At 39.2% G+C, this 14,225-nt stretch overlaps 1 protein-coding gene across 8 annotated transcripts in view; it reads right to left on the bottom strand.

Annotated features, from left to right (window-relative positions):
* Positions 1-14,225, bottom strand: part of TENM1 (teneurin transmembrane protein 1) — a 799,512-nt gene that overhangs the window by 349,542 nt on the left and 435,745 nt on the right. For all 8 annotated transcript variants that reach the window (XM_060002255.1, XM_060002258.1, XM_060002259.1 and 5 more), the window contains one exon: positions 4,195-4,435. In XM_060002255.1, coding sequence (XP_059858238.1) covers positions 4,195-4,435 — 241 coding nt within the window. The remainder of the gene's footprint in view (positions 1-4,194; positions 4,436-14,225) is intronic.

Here is a 14,225-nt window from a genome sequence, read left to right as displayed (position 1 = left end):
ATCTCATTTCATTTCTATTTTTGATATCATTATTGGATTGGCAGATCAGTAAAAATGTAGGCACTCTATCTGGATATCAGCAAGGCATTTGACAAGGTCTCTCATGATATGCCTGTGAACAAGATGGAGAAATGTGGGTTGTATGCTAGTAAAAGAATGCTGCCTGATGGATAAATGTCAACCTGCTGGGAGGTTTCCAGCGGTATGCCACCAAGCTCTGACCTTAATATTATCCTATATAACATTTTTATTAATGACTTACATAAAAATGAGGAAAACATACCTAACAAACTTACAGATGATACAGTTATGAGAGCAATAGAATGCAAATATTGGGATGGCCAAAAAGTTTGTTCGGGTTTGCAACATCTTTTGAAAAACCCGAACAAACTTTCTGGCCAACTCAATACTTTGGATGGCAGAATTAGAATTCAGCTACATATCCACAGGTTAACAAGATGAAATCAAATTAGGCCAAATCAAACCTCTAAACCTATTTACACCTACATCTTCCCAATCCCAAACACATAATTAAAATACCCACCAACTCTATAATTATAGAATAACTAAAATGTGGCTTAGCCTCAGAACTCGTTTAAAAGTTTTAAGAGTTTAGTTACTTAATGTTTTCGGTGTGTATCAGTAGTGTTATGTGTTCACCAAAAATGCTGATATTGGAGTAGACGGCATTAAGAGAAACTTTTAGTTAGAACCGGGGAGACATCTGATTGTTGGTTATAGCACAAATTCCTGAATGAGTCAGTCAAGTTGACTGTCTGCTGAGACTTCCATCTAAGGTACCTCAGATCTGCTCCCAGCTCTTGCTCAGGGGCAGCCATAGGTGTCCATACTGTTGCTTTTTAAATCACATGATCTTTCTCTCCCCTTAGTCTCAGCTGACTGAGAGAATAACTGACAGGGCTTGCCAAGAAACTTAAACACTGCCTGGTACAGAAGGGATGACCTGGGCTAATCAAATTCACTCTCTTAAGGTTTTTTGTTTTGTTTTGTTTTTTTTCGGTACGCGGGCCTCTCACCGCCGCGGCCTCTCCCGTTGCGGAGCACAGGCTCCGGATGCGCAGGCTCAGCGGCCATGGCTCACGGGCCCAGCCGCTCCGCGGCATGCGGGATCCTCCCGGACCGGGGCACGAACCCGCGCCCCCTGCATCGGGCAGGCGGACTCCCAACCACTGCGCCACCAGGGAAGCCCCTCTCTTAGGTTTTTAAACCTAGAACTAGCAGGAGAATTAGGCAGGTAGCAATGGAGCAGGCGGTGAAGGGATAAAGTAAGAGGTGCTGGGAAGTATACTTGGAGTCACGTAGTGCAATGAAAACCTGACATTGCTATGAGAAGGTAGAAACTACGTGGTAGACAAAAGAAATATTAAGCTGACAATAAGCTATTGGGCAAAGAAAAAGACAGAGAGTGGCAAAACTGCAGAGAATTGCTGAGTCATATTGGTGCCAGAGATCTATAGGCCTTATCCTTCCTTGTGGGTTGACCGGTATTTCCTGGGTTCCCAGGGAGAGATAACAGTCTTAAAAAGATGTTCTCAATTATTTGAGGCAATCTGAATGACCTCTGCTCCTTTCAACCAAAGAGCCTAATAACCTATACCTGCATTTAACCTTGGCTGTGACACTTCAAGAGCAGTCTGGACAGACTGAAGTATGTTCTAAGGGAAGAGACCTTAGATGGAGGATTGAGGATTGATCCTCAATCAATGGAGGATGGAGGATTTGAAACCAGTTAATGTGAAGAGCAAGTGAAGGAACTGAGGAAACATTTAGTAGAGAAGTATCAGCAACAGTGAAGGGCTGTCAGGTGTGAGAGGGTTTTTATTTATTTTGTGAGACCCTAGAACTAGACCTGGGAGGAATGGGTAGAGTTAAGAGGTGGGAGATTTTGGTTCAATAAGACTCTTCCGGTAGTTGTCTGAGATGAAATGGAATGCCTTAGGAATGAGTCCATTCCTTATTTTGGAGATATTTAGGCAGAAGCAGGTAACCACTTAGTAGGCAGAGCAAGATTACCTTTAAATTCTATAATGCTTTATGATGTATGAGGCACATTCTGTTACACTAGCTTGATCTTCTTAACAATCTGTTGAGACAGGCATTTTTATTTATTTATTTATTTTTTAAATCGAAGTATAGCTGGCTTACATATCCATTGTTTTATTTATTTATTTATTGGCCACGCTGTGCAGCAGGCGGATCTTAGTTTCCCAACCAGGGATCGAACCTGTGCCCCCTGCATTGGGAGTGCGGAGTCTTAACCACTGGACTGCCAGGGAAGTCCCGAGACAGGCAATTTTATATTCATGTTTACAGATGAGGGAGCTGAGGCTCAGAGCGGTATGTCACACAGCTCATGATTAAGTGCCAGGGTACTCACAGAGTTACCTTCTATTGACTACATGTGAAATGAACACTGTAAAGGATAAATTTGGAAAATCCTTGCTGATCAAGCTGATAGGGTTTCTAGGTTTTTTAAAATTCAACTTTGTGACGTTGAATATATTTTCAAATGTACTAAAAAGGTACTCTCTCTCTGCTCAGTCTCACATGAAAACTTATGTTCTTCTCTGCGTCTTATGAAACTGAGACCAATTAATACATTCCTTGCATAGATACAGAAGGTCCGTGGGTGCAGTTTGTACAAACATGCCTAGATGTACATTTCAAATAAGAATAGTTTTCTCTTCGCATTTGCCTCAGCCCATTCCCCACCCTCCTTCCAGATTTCCTGTTATTTGGCTTCTTAGATGAAAGAAGTGTGTTTGCTTATCAAGATTGCTAGTTATCCAGATTGGCCCACTGCTTTCTTAGCTATCACTAGGCCCTGCAAAGGAATTAAAAGAAGAGTGAGTAAATCAGCACTGTCAGTGAAAACTCCTTGAAGATATACACTGCTCTCTGCTTCTCTCACTTCATTCACTTCCCTGCCTTTCAATTTAAAAATCAAAAAAAAAGGAACGATACACAAACCTTATCACTAGCACAGTGATAATTCAGTTATCTTCACCGTAGGTGCTGACCGCTATTTTACCTCTTGGGAAAGATTAGAAATATCAGTTTATGAAGCTATTTAATCTAGTTAGTGAGGGATGATATAGAGTTTCCTGGATTTGGGCCATAGTGCCATCAGTTTGTTGGTGGTGACATATTTCTGATGCTATGGTTGGCATTTAAGTTAATATGCTGCTAAAGAAAAATAGTCTTATAATGTGAGTTTATTAGTCTTCCCCTTTCCATTCCAATTCTCAGATTATTGGGATAGAAGTTGATCAGAGTTGACACCAGACATTGCTTATGAAGTGATATATTATACCCACAGTGTTTACACACAAATGTGTTTAGAAAAAGCTTTGGTGGTAGATCTAAAGACGACATATAGAAGGGGAAGTCCTTCAGTTTAACAAGATAACAGAATACTATGTTTTATTAGTTAATGTTTTTCTACTTTAATAGAAAGTTGTAATTTTTGACTTGAGAGAGTAACTAGAAATGATGAATAATTTCTCAATTAATCGCATCTAGTGCTAAAGTCTATTATGATCAAGGCACATAGAACTGTGGAGGAGTAGAACTTTAATCACCTGACAAAGACTTGAGGAGGAATCCGGAAACCTAATATATGAAGCAACAGAAAAACAGAGGCAAACTTTTTGCTCAAAAGATCAAACTTCATCCTAAAGGCAGAATCAAGTTTTTGAAATTACACATGGACTTCCGATGGAGCAAATCGTTTTTAAAAATGTTTGAAGGCAACTTACTTTGTCAAAGAATCTTAAAATAAATAAAATGTAAACTATCGCTGTTCCTCCAATTGTGTCTGGATTTTCCTGTAATATCGCAGCATCTGAAAACAAGGGACAAAAGTCTTTTCCTTCGAGGATACAATGACAGTTTGGGTAATTGCTTGGTTTCCTATGTTTTTTGTGGGTGTCCACCATAGGGGTGTTGATGCATCTGTGGTTTCCTCTTTACACGGGCGTCTGCTTTGGTCTGTGGCTGTGCCTGGATCTAGATTGTGTGCCTGTGGAGGGGTCTGCCTTTTTGCCCAGGCATCTGGGTGTGTATCTGTGTGAGTCTTTGTGCGTCTCTGCAGATGTCTATGCGTTTCTGTACTCAGTGGAATCATCCTGTGCCAATATTTAAGTTCAGTGGGATCAATAATAGCTCAAGTACCTGGTCTCCAACGGAATGTTGCTATTCAAGACCCAGCTGTTATGCAGATGAACTGAATCCTGTGTACTGGTTGGGGGAGCTGGAGCGGCTGGGCTGGGCTGGCTGCGGGTAGTCATTGATCTCCTCTGGAGAGAGTCGGCGGCAGAGGGCGGCTTCCTGGCGCAGGTGCAGGCGTGCGGAGGCGGCGGCGGCGGCGGGAGGGGTCTGAAGGTGAACTGGTTGTGTGAGCTGCTCTGCATGTCTAAAGAGGAGAGAAGGAGAAAAACACAAAATAGACACAGACTCTCTCACTTGGCAGGCAAGAAAACAGCACGGCAGACTTATCAGGATTTCAGAATAATATAACCTGTGGGGTGGGGGGAGAGTCTGAAGTTCAGTCTACTTGTAAAAATGTCACTTAACTTACAAAAACACGTGCAGCACGCTTATGAAATGTAAAACATTCACAGTCGCATTTACATGTAAATTCTTCAGGGCTATAGCAGCTCAAAAGTAAATGAGGCCGCCTCACACAATTTGTCATCGTTTCTGCTACTGAACAAATAAATCATCAACAAGACACTGAATTACAGAACAGAAGTGAGCCGATTTCCATGGTTGCAAAAGTCTCACTTCGGAAAACACCAGTGAAAGGGACAAATTTGTTGCAAGGAAGATCATTCCACACTTCAAATAAAAGTATAAGGCCACCTTCTAGCTTCCTCAGGAAAGGATGCTAGCCTGCCTACATGGGAGCAAATCCATACTTCGGAAAAACAGCTCACAAGTGTGTAACTGAACTGTGTGAGACTAATCTCTCCGCCAGCCCCCCAACTCAGAGTGCTACTTATAAAAGGGAGGCTAGAAGGAGTTTGTTTAGGTTGTTACACATATTTCCATGGCCACGCAAAGCACAGTCCACACTCCACCCACCTTTGCCACACCCTTCTAGAAGCTCTACCATATTAGCTGCAGCTTAGGCAGCAGATAGACTGTTCTTTCTGCCTGTTTGCAGAGGGGGCAGCCTGGGACAGCGGTCCTCAGACTTCTGTTGTTGTTATTGTTTGGTATTTTTCCTCCGTTTTCCTGGCAGGCACACGTACACACAGTAAGTTAGAATTTGGCCCATGAGAAATACCCCAATTAAACCTCTTTGAAAAGAAATCACTACTGTAGTTGATAACCACCTCTCTTTCACGGGAGAAACATAGCAGACGTCAAGTGATTTCTTGTAACACCAGCACATTCCAGATGAACTTTGTAGACAGCATGGCTTTGTCCCACCTCCCAAATGACTGAGAGTTGAAAAGCAGAAAAATGCCACAGACTTTCGATGCCCAGCAAAGGGCTCAGCTGGTTTGTGCCGAGACTCACTTTGCAGTGGCTGATCGTAGAAAAAAAAAAAAAATCACTCTTTTCAACCCTTCCACCTCAAACTTGAATTTTGAAGACACAGGCATCATTTTCGTATTTTAAAACGATACTAGTGCCCCAAGAGCAAGACAAATTCTTGGCTGTGTTTTCTAGTACAGGTGGCTCTCCCTTTAAATAAGCTTGCTATATGAAGAACGCAACTGTACAAAAGATAAGGAGTGGTGATCATTCATTTTATACAAGAAATTCCTTTAGAAAGTCAGCTACCCTTGTATATTTAAAAGGAACTAAAATGCTTCATGAATTTTCTAAATCACCCCCATTACTCCAGGCCCAGCCCAAATCCCATATCCACTAAAAATATCATCACAAGTACTTAACATCTAGTTAATTTTTTTAAACCTCTGGGCTCATACTCATAACCTTAACCAGAAGCATGCTTTCCATCCTTGGGGCTCAAAGAAGCATTGAATGCTGGAACCCAAAACACCCGGGGAGACTCTAACTTTGTAGATGAGAAAACTGATGCCCAGAGAATTGCTTGTCCAGATACTTGGCAAGTTAGTGGCATGGCCAAGATCAAAACCCACACCTCCTGACTCTGGCCAATGCTCCGTTCACTGTCTTGCAGATCCCTGTAATACAAGTTCTCTTTACTTCCTTAAGATACAGAGATACAGATTCCTCCACATTTTCTGGGTTCTTCACTTATGACACACCACCTGCACTGCAGTTATTTGCTTCTATGTCTGCTCCCCTCTTAGACCGTTACAAAGGAATGCATACTGGTGTAATGGTGTGCAGCACAGCACAGTGGAAAGGGCACAGAACTTGCAGGTACGAAAAGCCTGGGTTTGAGTTCTGCCTCTACCGTTTAGAAGTTTTACTCCCTCATATGTTAAATGGAGATAATAATCCTTTTTCCTAATAATTAACTTTAATTCATGTAAAATGTGCTCAGACGTAGTATGTCAGCGACTGTCTTTTGAAGGTAGCAGGAGTATAAAATTTTAAGACTGGAGAATTCCTTGGTGGTCCAGTGGTTAGGATTTCGCCCTTTCACTGCTAGGAGTCTGGGTTCAGTCCCTGGTCAGGGAACTAAGATCCTGCAAGCAGCGCAGCATGGTCAAGAAAAAAAAAAGAGAGACTGGAATTGACCATAGGAATCACCCAGTTCGGCCCTCCCTCATTCCCTCTCCATTTTACAGCTGAGGAACCCAAGGCTCAGAGAGGTGAAGTGATTTGTTCAAAGTCATTCACCTTGTATGAATTTGCCTGCCTACGTCTGATGATTCCCAGCCCAGAACTCTTTGCATTATACTACTGCAGAAAATAAATGACTCTCTTCTCTGACTTCAACACTTACTATTTTTATCATAAAATTGGCCTCTGAGTTTGTAATTTTACAACATTCCCTTGCTACTCCATGTTTTTGTCCTATCTCCCCAAAGGGACAACATGTTTCTTAGAGCAAATCACCTTCTACCTTTCTTGAATGCCACGTAAGATTGAGCACAGTGCTGGGTACAGAGTAAGATCCCTAAAAGTTTTTTTGTTTTTGTTTTTGTTTCTTGCGGTACGCGGGCCTCTCACTGTTGTGGCCTACTCCCGTTGCGGAGCACAGGCTCCGGACGCGCAGGCTCAGCGGCCATGGCTCACGGGCCCAGCCGCTCCACGGCATGTGGGATCTTCCCGGACCGGGGCACAAACCCGTGTCCTCTACATCGGCAGGCGGACTCTCAACCGCTGCGCCACCAGGGAAGCCCCTCCCTAAAAGTTTTTATTGATAGCAAAGTGTTTCACTGGTCTGTGGGACCTAGAGAACCACCCTTAAGGTTCCCTTGGCTCTTCCGTTCTGATATAGCCACTGGATTTCTAGACAGCTCATAGAGCACTAGGTTTCCCCCTTGGAGGTCTCAGGGACATCTCTCCCAGAGCCATGGGGAAGGACAATGATACCCTGAAGAGGGTGCTTAAAATCATGCCCTCTAAGATGCGAAGAGAGCAGCAGTGACACACTCTACAGATTTGTCACCTAAATACATGAACTTAATGATGCAAGGAAGGGAAGCAAAAGGTGGGAGCCCAGAGTTAGAAAGAAAAGGAATCAGTTTTAGGTCTTGTGTTCAGAACACCTTCCAAGCAACACGTGTGACATCTACTCGCCTAATGAGTAGGTGTTTCTGTCAGTACAGTTGTTCGAAAGAAAGAAAGTTCCTGTTCAGTACAATTGTTCAAAAGAAAGGATCACTCATTATCATTTGGATTTACTGCTTGTTGGATTTCCTCAAAATCTTTGCAACTCCTTTCTAACTATGAAAAATGATAAAAATTCTACTTCATTGAAAAGTACAATCATTCTATTATTATAACATATTATATCATTTCTTCCACAGGTAGTACTGCTTTGTATAGTCATTATGATTATATATATCGATTATATGTATTGAAAACATATATTTTGATTATATATATGTATATTTTTATTTATATCTATTTTATTGTCTATTTTTGTTTCCACATTTTAAATATGCAGAGGTTTCCCTACTTGTTAATACTGTCTTTAAAATTCAGAATATTGGACTGAGTGGAATATATCCGGACCTTAAGCCTTTATGAAATGCAAATCATCTCGGCTTCATTCTTTTTTTCACCTCAAGAAAAAGATGGGGAATGCACTGGTTCCCTCCCAAATGAAGTAATTTAATCCTTGGGCTCCATGAAATGGGACTTCTCAACATTAAATACTAATAAAAACTACATTAGCGTTCAGTGTCAGGAGCTCTAGAACACCAGTTCCAAGGGGTTAAGAGTCACATGCACTCACTTCCAAACGTATCTGGCAACCATACATTTCTGTGCCCAAGAGAGAGACGCAAGGGAGAAGGGGGGAGTAGTGATTATGCAAATATGGGTATCCAGACATACTTATAAAGCTTTCTGAAAGTAAATTAAGTTTTCAGATGGAAAGGTCTAATTCACATAATATACTTGGGTGGGAACCAGTTTCAGGTTTAAGGTCCTAAAATAACTTGGAAAGAAAATCTCTCGGGGGGTGGGGGGGTAGGAGTCCTCCAAACTCTATATCCAAGGCATTTTAGGTGTGGCAGAGCTGTTAACTGAAGTATAAGCCTTCAGAAAAAACATGATCCTTGTTGTCAAAAGGTAAGTGGGAGAAGAAAGGTGTCATGCATAGACTTTTTTTTTTCTCTTTTTCTGCAAATAAACCTTCTTCTGGATCATGTGTCAGAGAAACTTTTCACCAGAAATTAGAATATATCTGCCCAGAAACACTGTGTGGGAACTTCTCAAGGTATCCGCCAGGGTGTTTTACCCCTTTCATTTCATTAACACATATGGTCAATTCAGCTATAAGGTGATGTTTGCATTTTGAAGATTCATTGCATATCACAAAATCATGCATGGGTAAGGGGCTTATGGGAAAAATGGGGTTTGGGCACAATATCTGAATGTGCTTGTGAAAGTGGGTGTCAGAAGGGTTGCAACCTGTGAGTTATTGTGAAGTGGTGGAAGGAGTGTTATCTGAATCAGACAGAAAGTTCTAACACCAGATGTGGATGGGCAAGGCTTCTAATACATGTGGTGAACGAAGATAGCTGGTGGATGTTTCAGATGTAAGCATGTGTGCATTTTGTGTATTCCTCCATGGCTCTATCTGCTGTATGCAGTTTCCTGCACTCACCTAGTATTTTTAACAGATGGATCGCACATATGCAAACATGCAATTTCTCTTACGTTCAAATTGTTCTCAAATATACCGATAGCATGGGAACAAATTAATGTTTTCAAAACATGCACTGTAGCAGAACTGACTGTACAGGCAAAATAACTTTCGGTAGGTGTTAAAAAAATATTGTCATTAATATGGTAAAGTCAAATAGATAATTTTTCTTGAACAATTTGACCAAAGTGGACACAGGCCTAGTTTTTTAAACTCCATGTACTTAATTAATTAATTGATCATTCTTTTCTATAGTGACACTATGACAATATCCCCCAAAATATGTTTTTTCCTAAAGTCACTATACAGTATACGTTGCAAAAGGGGGCGCATATATTCCTATAGTTCTAGGAAAAGGTCACAGAAGGTCAGAGAACATGTCTGTACTTTCTCACTTTAGTCTTTGTTTCATTACCCCATTGGCCAAAGCAGGGATAGCTCCACAATGCTTTGACTGCAATTCTGGAATTGAAAAAATGTCTGAAAATGGAGGGGTTTTTTTCTAACTCATTGGTGGGAAAACCTAACCAGAACTGATATGAGGATATTTACAGTCTTTATGTATTTCATTTAGTGAATTCTCCTACCTTTAGCTACAAAAATACTGATGCATTTTATTAAGAGGTGCTGGCCCACATCCCAATCCAGGGGTTGCACAACAGACAGTATATATTTATACCATTGCTTTTATAAAGTCTGAAAAATTCTAAATTCTGAAACAAGTGGACCCCAAAGATTTTGGATAAAGGATTATGGGGCTGTATTTAACCACCTCTCTGAACTCTTATAAGGCAAAATTAATTAATACTTCTGAAGACCTTAGTAATCTACCTGAGCAAAGAACATCAGGGCACCAAGGGTTATGGCCATAACTACTTATATCAAGTCTCTTGAGGCCAATTGTAAGCCTTTGGTTCCTTGGGTTGGTTTTCTGAGCTGTTCTCCCTCCCAGGAAGGAGAGGGGATATAAAAAAAACAGGTTTAAAAGAAAAAAGAGAGGTTTATTAGTAATATTAACTATTCCTACTAATTCTAAATGTATCAATATATTACTACTTTATAGTACTTGTCACAAGGAGCTTTCACAACCGGTGAGGACATAGTTTATACATTTGCATGTTACGGCTAATATCCATTAACTTGATAGTGTTCAGGGATCATCAAATTAGTCTTAAGTGTATCTGGCTGTGGACATTTCTGTTCTTAACCTTATAATTATTATTAGAGGCTCAAAGAATATGAAGGTAAGAAAATTGATTTTCCAAAGAAAATTGAATAAGTATACCTTATTACTCTTCTGGCTCAAATAATACTGCCTTAAAATTAATATGCTAACAACCTTTAATAAAAGCAGATTCATTAGTTAAATAAACCATTAGATTGAGAACAGAAATAAAGTCTATTACATAGCTAATGCTTAATAGGTATTTGTGTGTATGTATTAGCATGTGAATGAGTGAGACACAGAAAACAACAGAAAGAGGCAGAAGGAAAGAGAAACAGAGAGAATTTGCAATGAAAGCAGATGACTGCAGGAGAGTCACAGAAGCCCTGCGGGGAAAGCCAACAATAATAAATTATAATGTCATCCAGTTTACATGGTTTCAATCGGGTTCTGGATTACTGCCCTCTGCCTGCTCCCGAGCCCTGCAGTGTTTTGTACTATCTTTGAGATTGTAAAGTCCATCCCTTTGAGGACTTTGAATGGTCCTCTCACTAAGCCAGCAAGTAAGAGAATATGCTCTATTAATTTTTGTCAGTTAAGTTGATCTTCGTTACAACCACTAGAAATAAAGGTCAACAGTGAAGCACCTACTATCCTTTGACATGTTTGTGCTGAAACACGTATTTGCACTTCAGTCTCTCCATAAGCTGATGCTTATCTTCAAAGGATGTGCTAGTCTACCTCCAGAAAACCTAAACTTTCTATCTTCTAGGTCTCATTAATCTCTTTTCCTGTTTTCCAGTGTGTTGTACAAGCATAACGAAGAGTTAAATATCCACAAGGCAGGACTCCCGCAATCCATTTCTCCTTGTCTCTGTTTTTGGGGGAACCCAACTGTGCTGCACGCTGTATTGGCTCTACATAGTGCAATTAGCCAATCTCAGGCATAATAGTCAATATTCCTGCCAATAAATGCCTGGTCTGTTAACTCAGTCAACTCTCTGACATAGATTAAGACAAACAAACTAGGACTTTACAACCAAAAAAAAAAAGAGAGGACTGTGGCTAAATGCTATTTTGCTTAAATTACTAATGTAAATGTTTAAACTATCTGATTTTCTTGGTTGTGAAAATACAAGAAGAATACATCTTTGCTTATGTTTTTAGAGTAATTTGGCAGTGTTAAAAAAAAAGAAAAGAAAAATGAATCCAATACATTTATTACCTATTTATTTTTCTAAGCAGAATGGTAAAGAGCTCTACTTCATGGCACAATTTGGAATTTTAAATGTCAAATTCTAAATATTAATATATGATATTAACAATTAAAATTAGTGGTTGGCCAAAGCCTTTTCCACTATGGTCTTGAAGGAAACTCTGTTATTCATTATGTATAAAACATGAAATAGATAATTGCCCTGTTTTATCTTATGCTGACAATGATGCTGTGGCTTCCATTATTAGTCAGTGAAGTATATCAAAAAGAAAATATAAAAAAGTAATGATCCTTAAAAGTTCATATTTAGTTTATACTCAAACTAAAGTCGTATGTAGGTATTTCAATTATTTTCAGTCCCCAAGTTCATTATTTATTTGCAAGTAGGTAATGGAGGGTTATGAATTAATTGACAGTGAATCATTTAATAAATTAGCTAATAACAGATATTATGGAATTTTACAAAGTTTTCATTTTCAGAGCTTCATTTTTCATTAGACTATTAAAAATGGTCACCCTATATTTGTTCAAAATGCAATGGATGAAAATCATTCTAATGTTATTTATGAAAATGGCATTCTGAATGTTTGAAGCACAAATTAAGAAAACATTGTGACCTGTGTCTAAAGCTCTAAGAAAAATATTTTTCAAACTACCATATGTTAAATAATGAGGGCAAACTATATTGAGTAATAAAAAACAAAAAGCAAAAGACAAAAAATTCCTAGAGGATAAAAAGAAAGCATGGAGAACTAGGAAAGGCTGGGGCAAGTTTTAGCCCCTCCACCCCAAGCTTTTCTTTTCAAAAAAAGACTGAAGAAAAAGTTCTTATTATTAACCATTAATAATGTTACATTAAACACCATCTAACAATCATTGTCTGGCTATTTGATGAGAAAGTTCCCCCATACCCTGTAGGTCCTCCCCCATGAACAACAGGGACCCACAGATGCCCAGTGGAGTGGTGGAGAGGGGTTCCAACATCTATACTTGGAGACTCAAAACATACGTAGTCTCCACCAGGGACAATGGGAAGAGACAGCACTGTTACAGCAGTATTTACAAGACCCAGATGATTCTCAAATTTCACCCATGTTTTGGTCTGTTGCACTAACTCAGCAGTTCTCTGCTACAGGATCTAAATAAACCAATGTTTTGCAATCGCCTGTTACTACAATAGAGGACTAAAGTTCACAGACAACTTATTTTAAAAATGGTAGATGAAAGTGAATTCAAGGTGATACCTCTAATACACTCTGAGTTACATTTGGATATGCTTTTCTGGATGGGAGAAAAAGGGGTGGGGCTAGAGTTAGTGCTAGTAATTGGGTACAACTCTGATCCCATAAACCAGTTCCATATCACATGCTTGTAAAATGAGTCTATGCATATAACAGGGATGATGAAAGTTTGGTTATTCTCACCCCCAAAAAAGAAAATGGGGAGGGGTGAATTGGGAAAAAAATCTTGGCATTTTCACAGGAGTGTTTTATACATGTACATGTTATTCAAATATATTGGAGCCAAATAAAAGGAGAATTGTGATATAAAACACTACTGGCTTCCATCAACCATTCTGCAGGATATCTTTTGGATTACTGAGGGAATCTCCCAAAAGGTATGGCTGAGAAGCGATAGTTCTGCAGGAAGGAGAGAGTATGTTTTATTTCTGTCATGCATTCAAGCGTTGCATCTACTTGTCATATATCAAGACCCAGGTCTGAATCATCTTTATAGCTCCCACACACTTAGCTCATAATTTTATTCAATACAGCTTTATAATTTTGTTTGCAAATTTAATTAATTTGAATGAATTCAAAATTCTAAAGTTTGAATTCAATTAAAATTTATTTTTAAAAAACCAATTATAGCCACTATGGTGGGAGAGTATTTGATGATGACAAATACCTTATTTGACTGAATTTTTCACATTCCTACCAGCTGTTTTGGCATTGTGTGGGCACAGCCTTTATCTGAAGTTTTCTGCCTGAAGTGTTCTGAAATGTTCATTGATTAATTCACTCATTATTACAAATTTTCATTTTCTTGTTTTTCAACATGTTATTTTAGTGAGACGTTAAATAGAGTTAATTTTTGGAGAGGTGCCAACATTAAGACCTATTAGTAAGCCTGCCTTATAAACTTTGTTTATGCTAAGCTACGCATATTTAACTCATTTTATTTTTCCTTCAAATTCTGATTCATTCCCTCAATTACATTACTGCATATCTCCCTGGACTCCCTCCAATTTAACTAGGTCTTTATGGTTCCCCAAACAAAATGCAATATTCTGGATGAACATTGCCCAGAATACAAAAAAGTTATCTGAAAAATTCTTTTGTAATGATGTCTTTTCACATGTATCCTCAAATTATGTATAGATTGCACTTGAGACTTCATTAACTGGAAGATGGCTAATAAAGTCATGAGAAAGCGGCTCAATCAGGAAATATACTGATATATTGGTATAGATGTGTCTGCTAGAGGATCAAGTGAAAGGTCCCACAAAAATAAGCAAATTAGTGCAATCTATTAATATAACGTTAGACTTGAAT

Source organism: Delphinus delphis, chromosome X (assembly GCF_949987515.2).
Source record: "Delphinus delphis chromosome X, mDelDel1.2, whole genome shotgun sequence".
Lineage (NCBI taxonomy): Eukaryota > Metazoa > Chordata > Mammalia > Artiodactyla > Delphinidae > Delphinus > Delphinus delphis.
The sequence above is the reverse complement of the archived record's forward strand: the minus strand, read 5'-3'. Positions and strand labels throughout refer to the sequence as shown.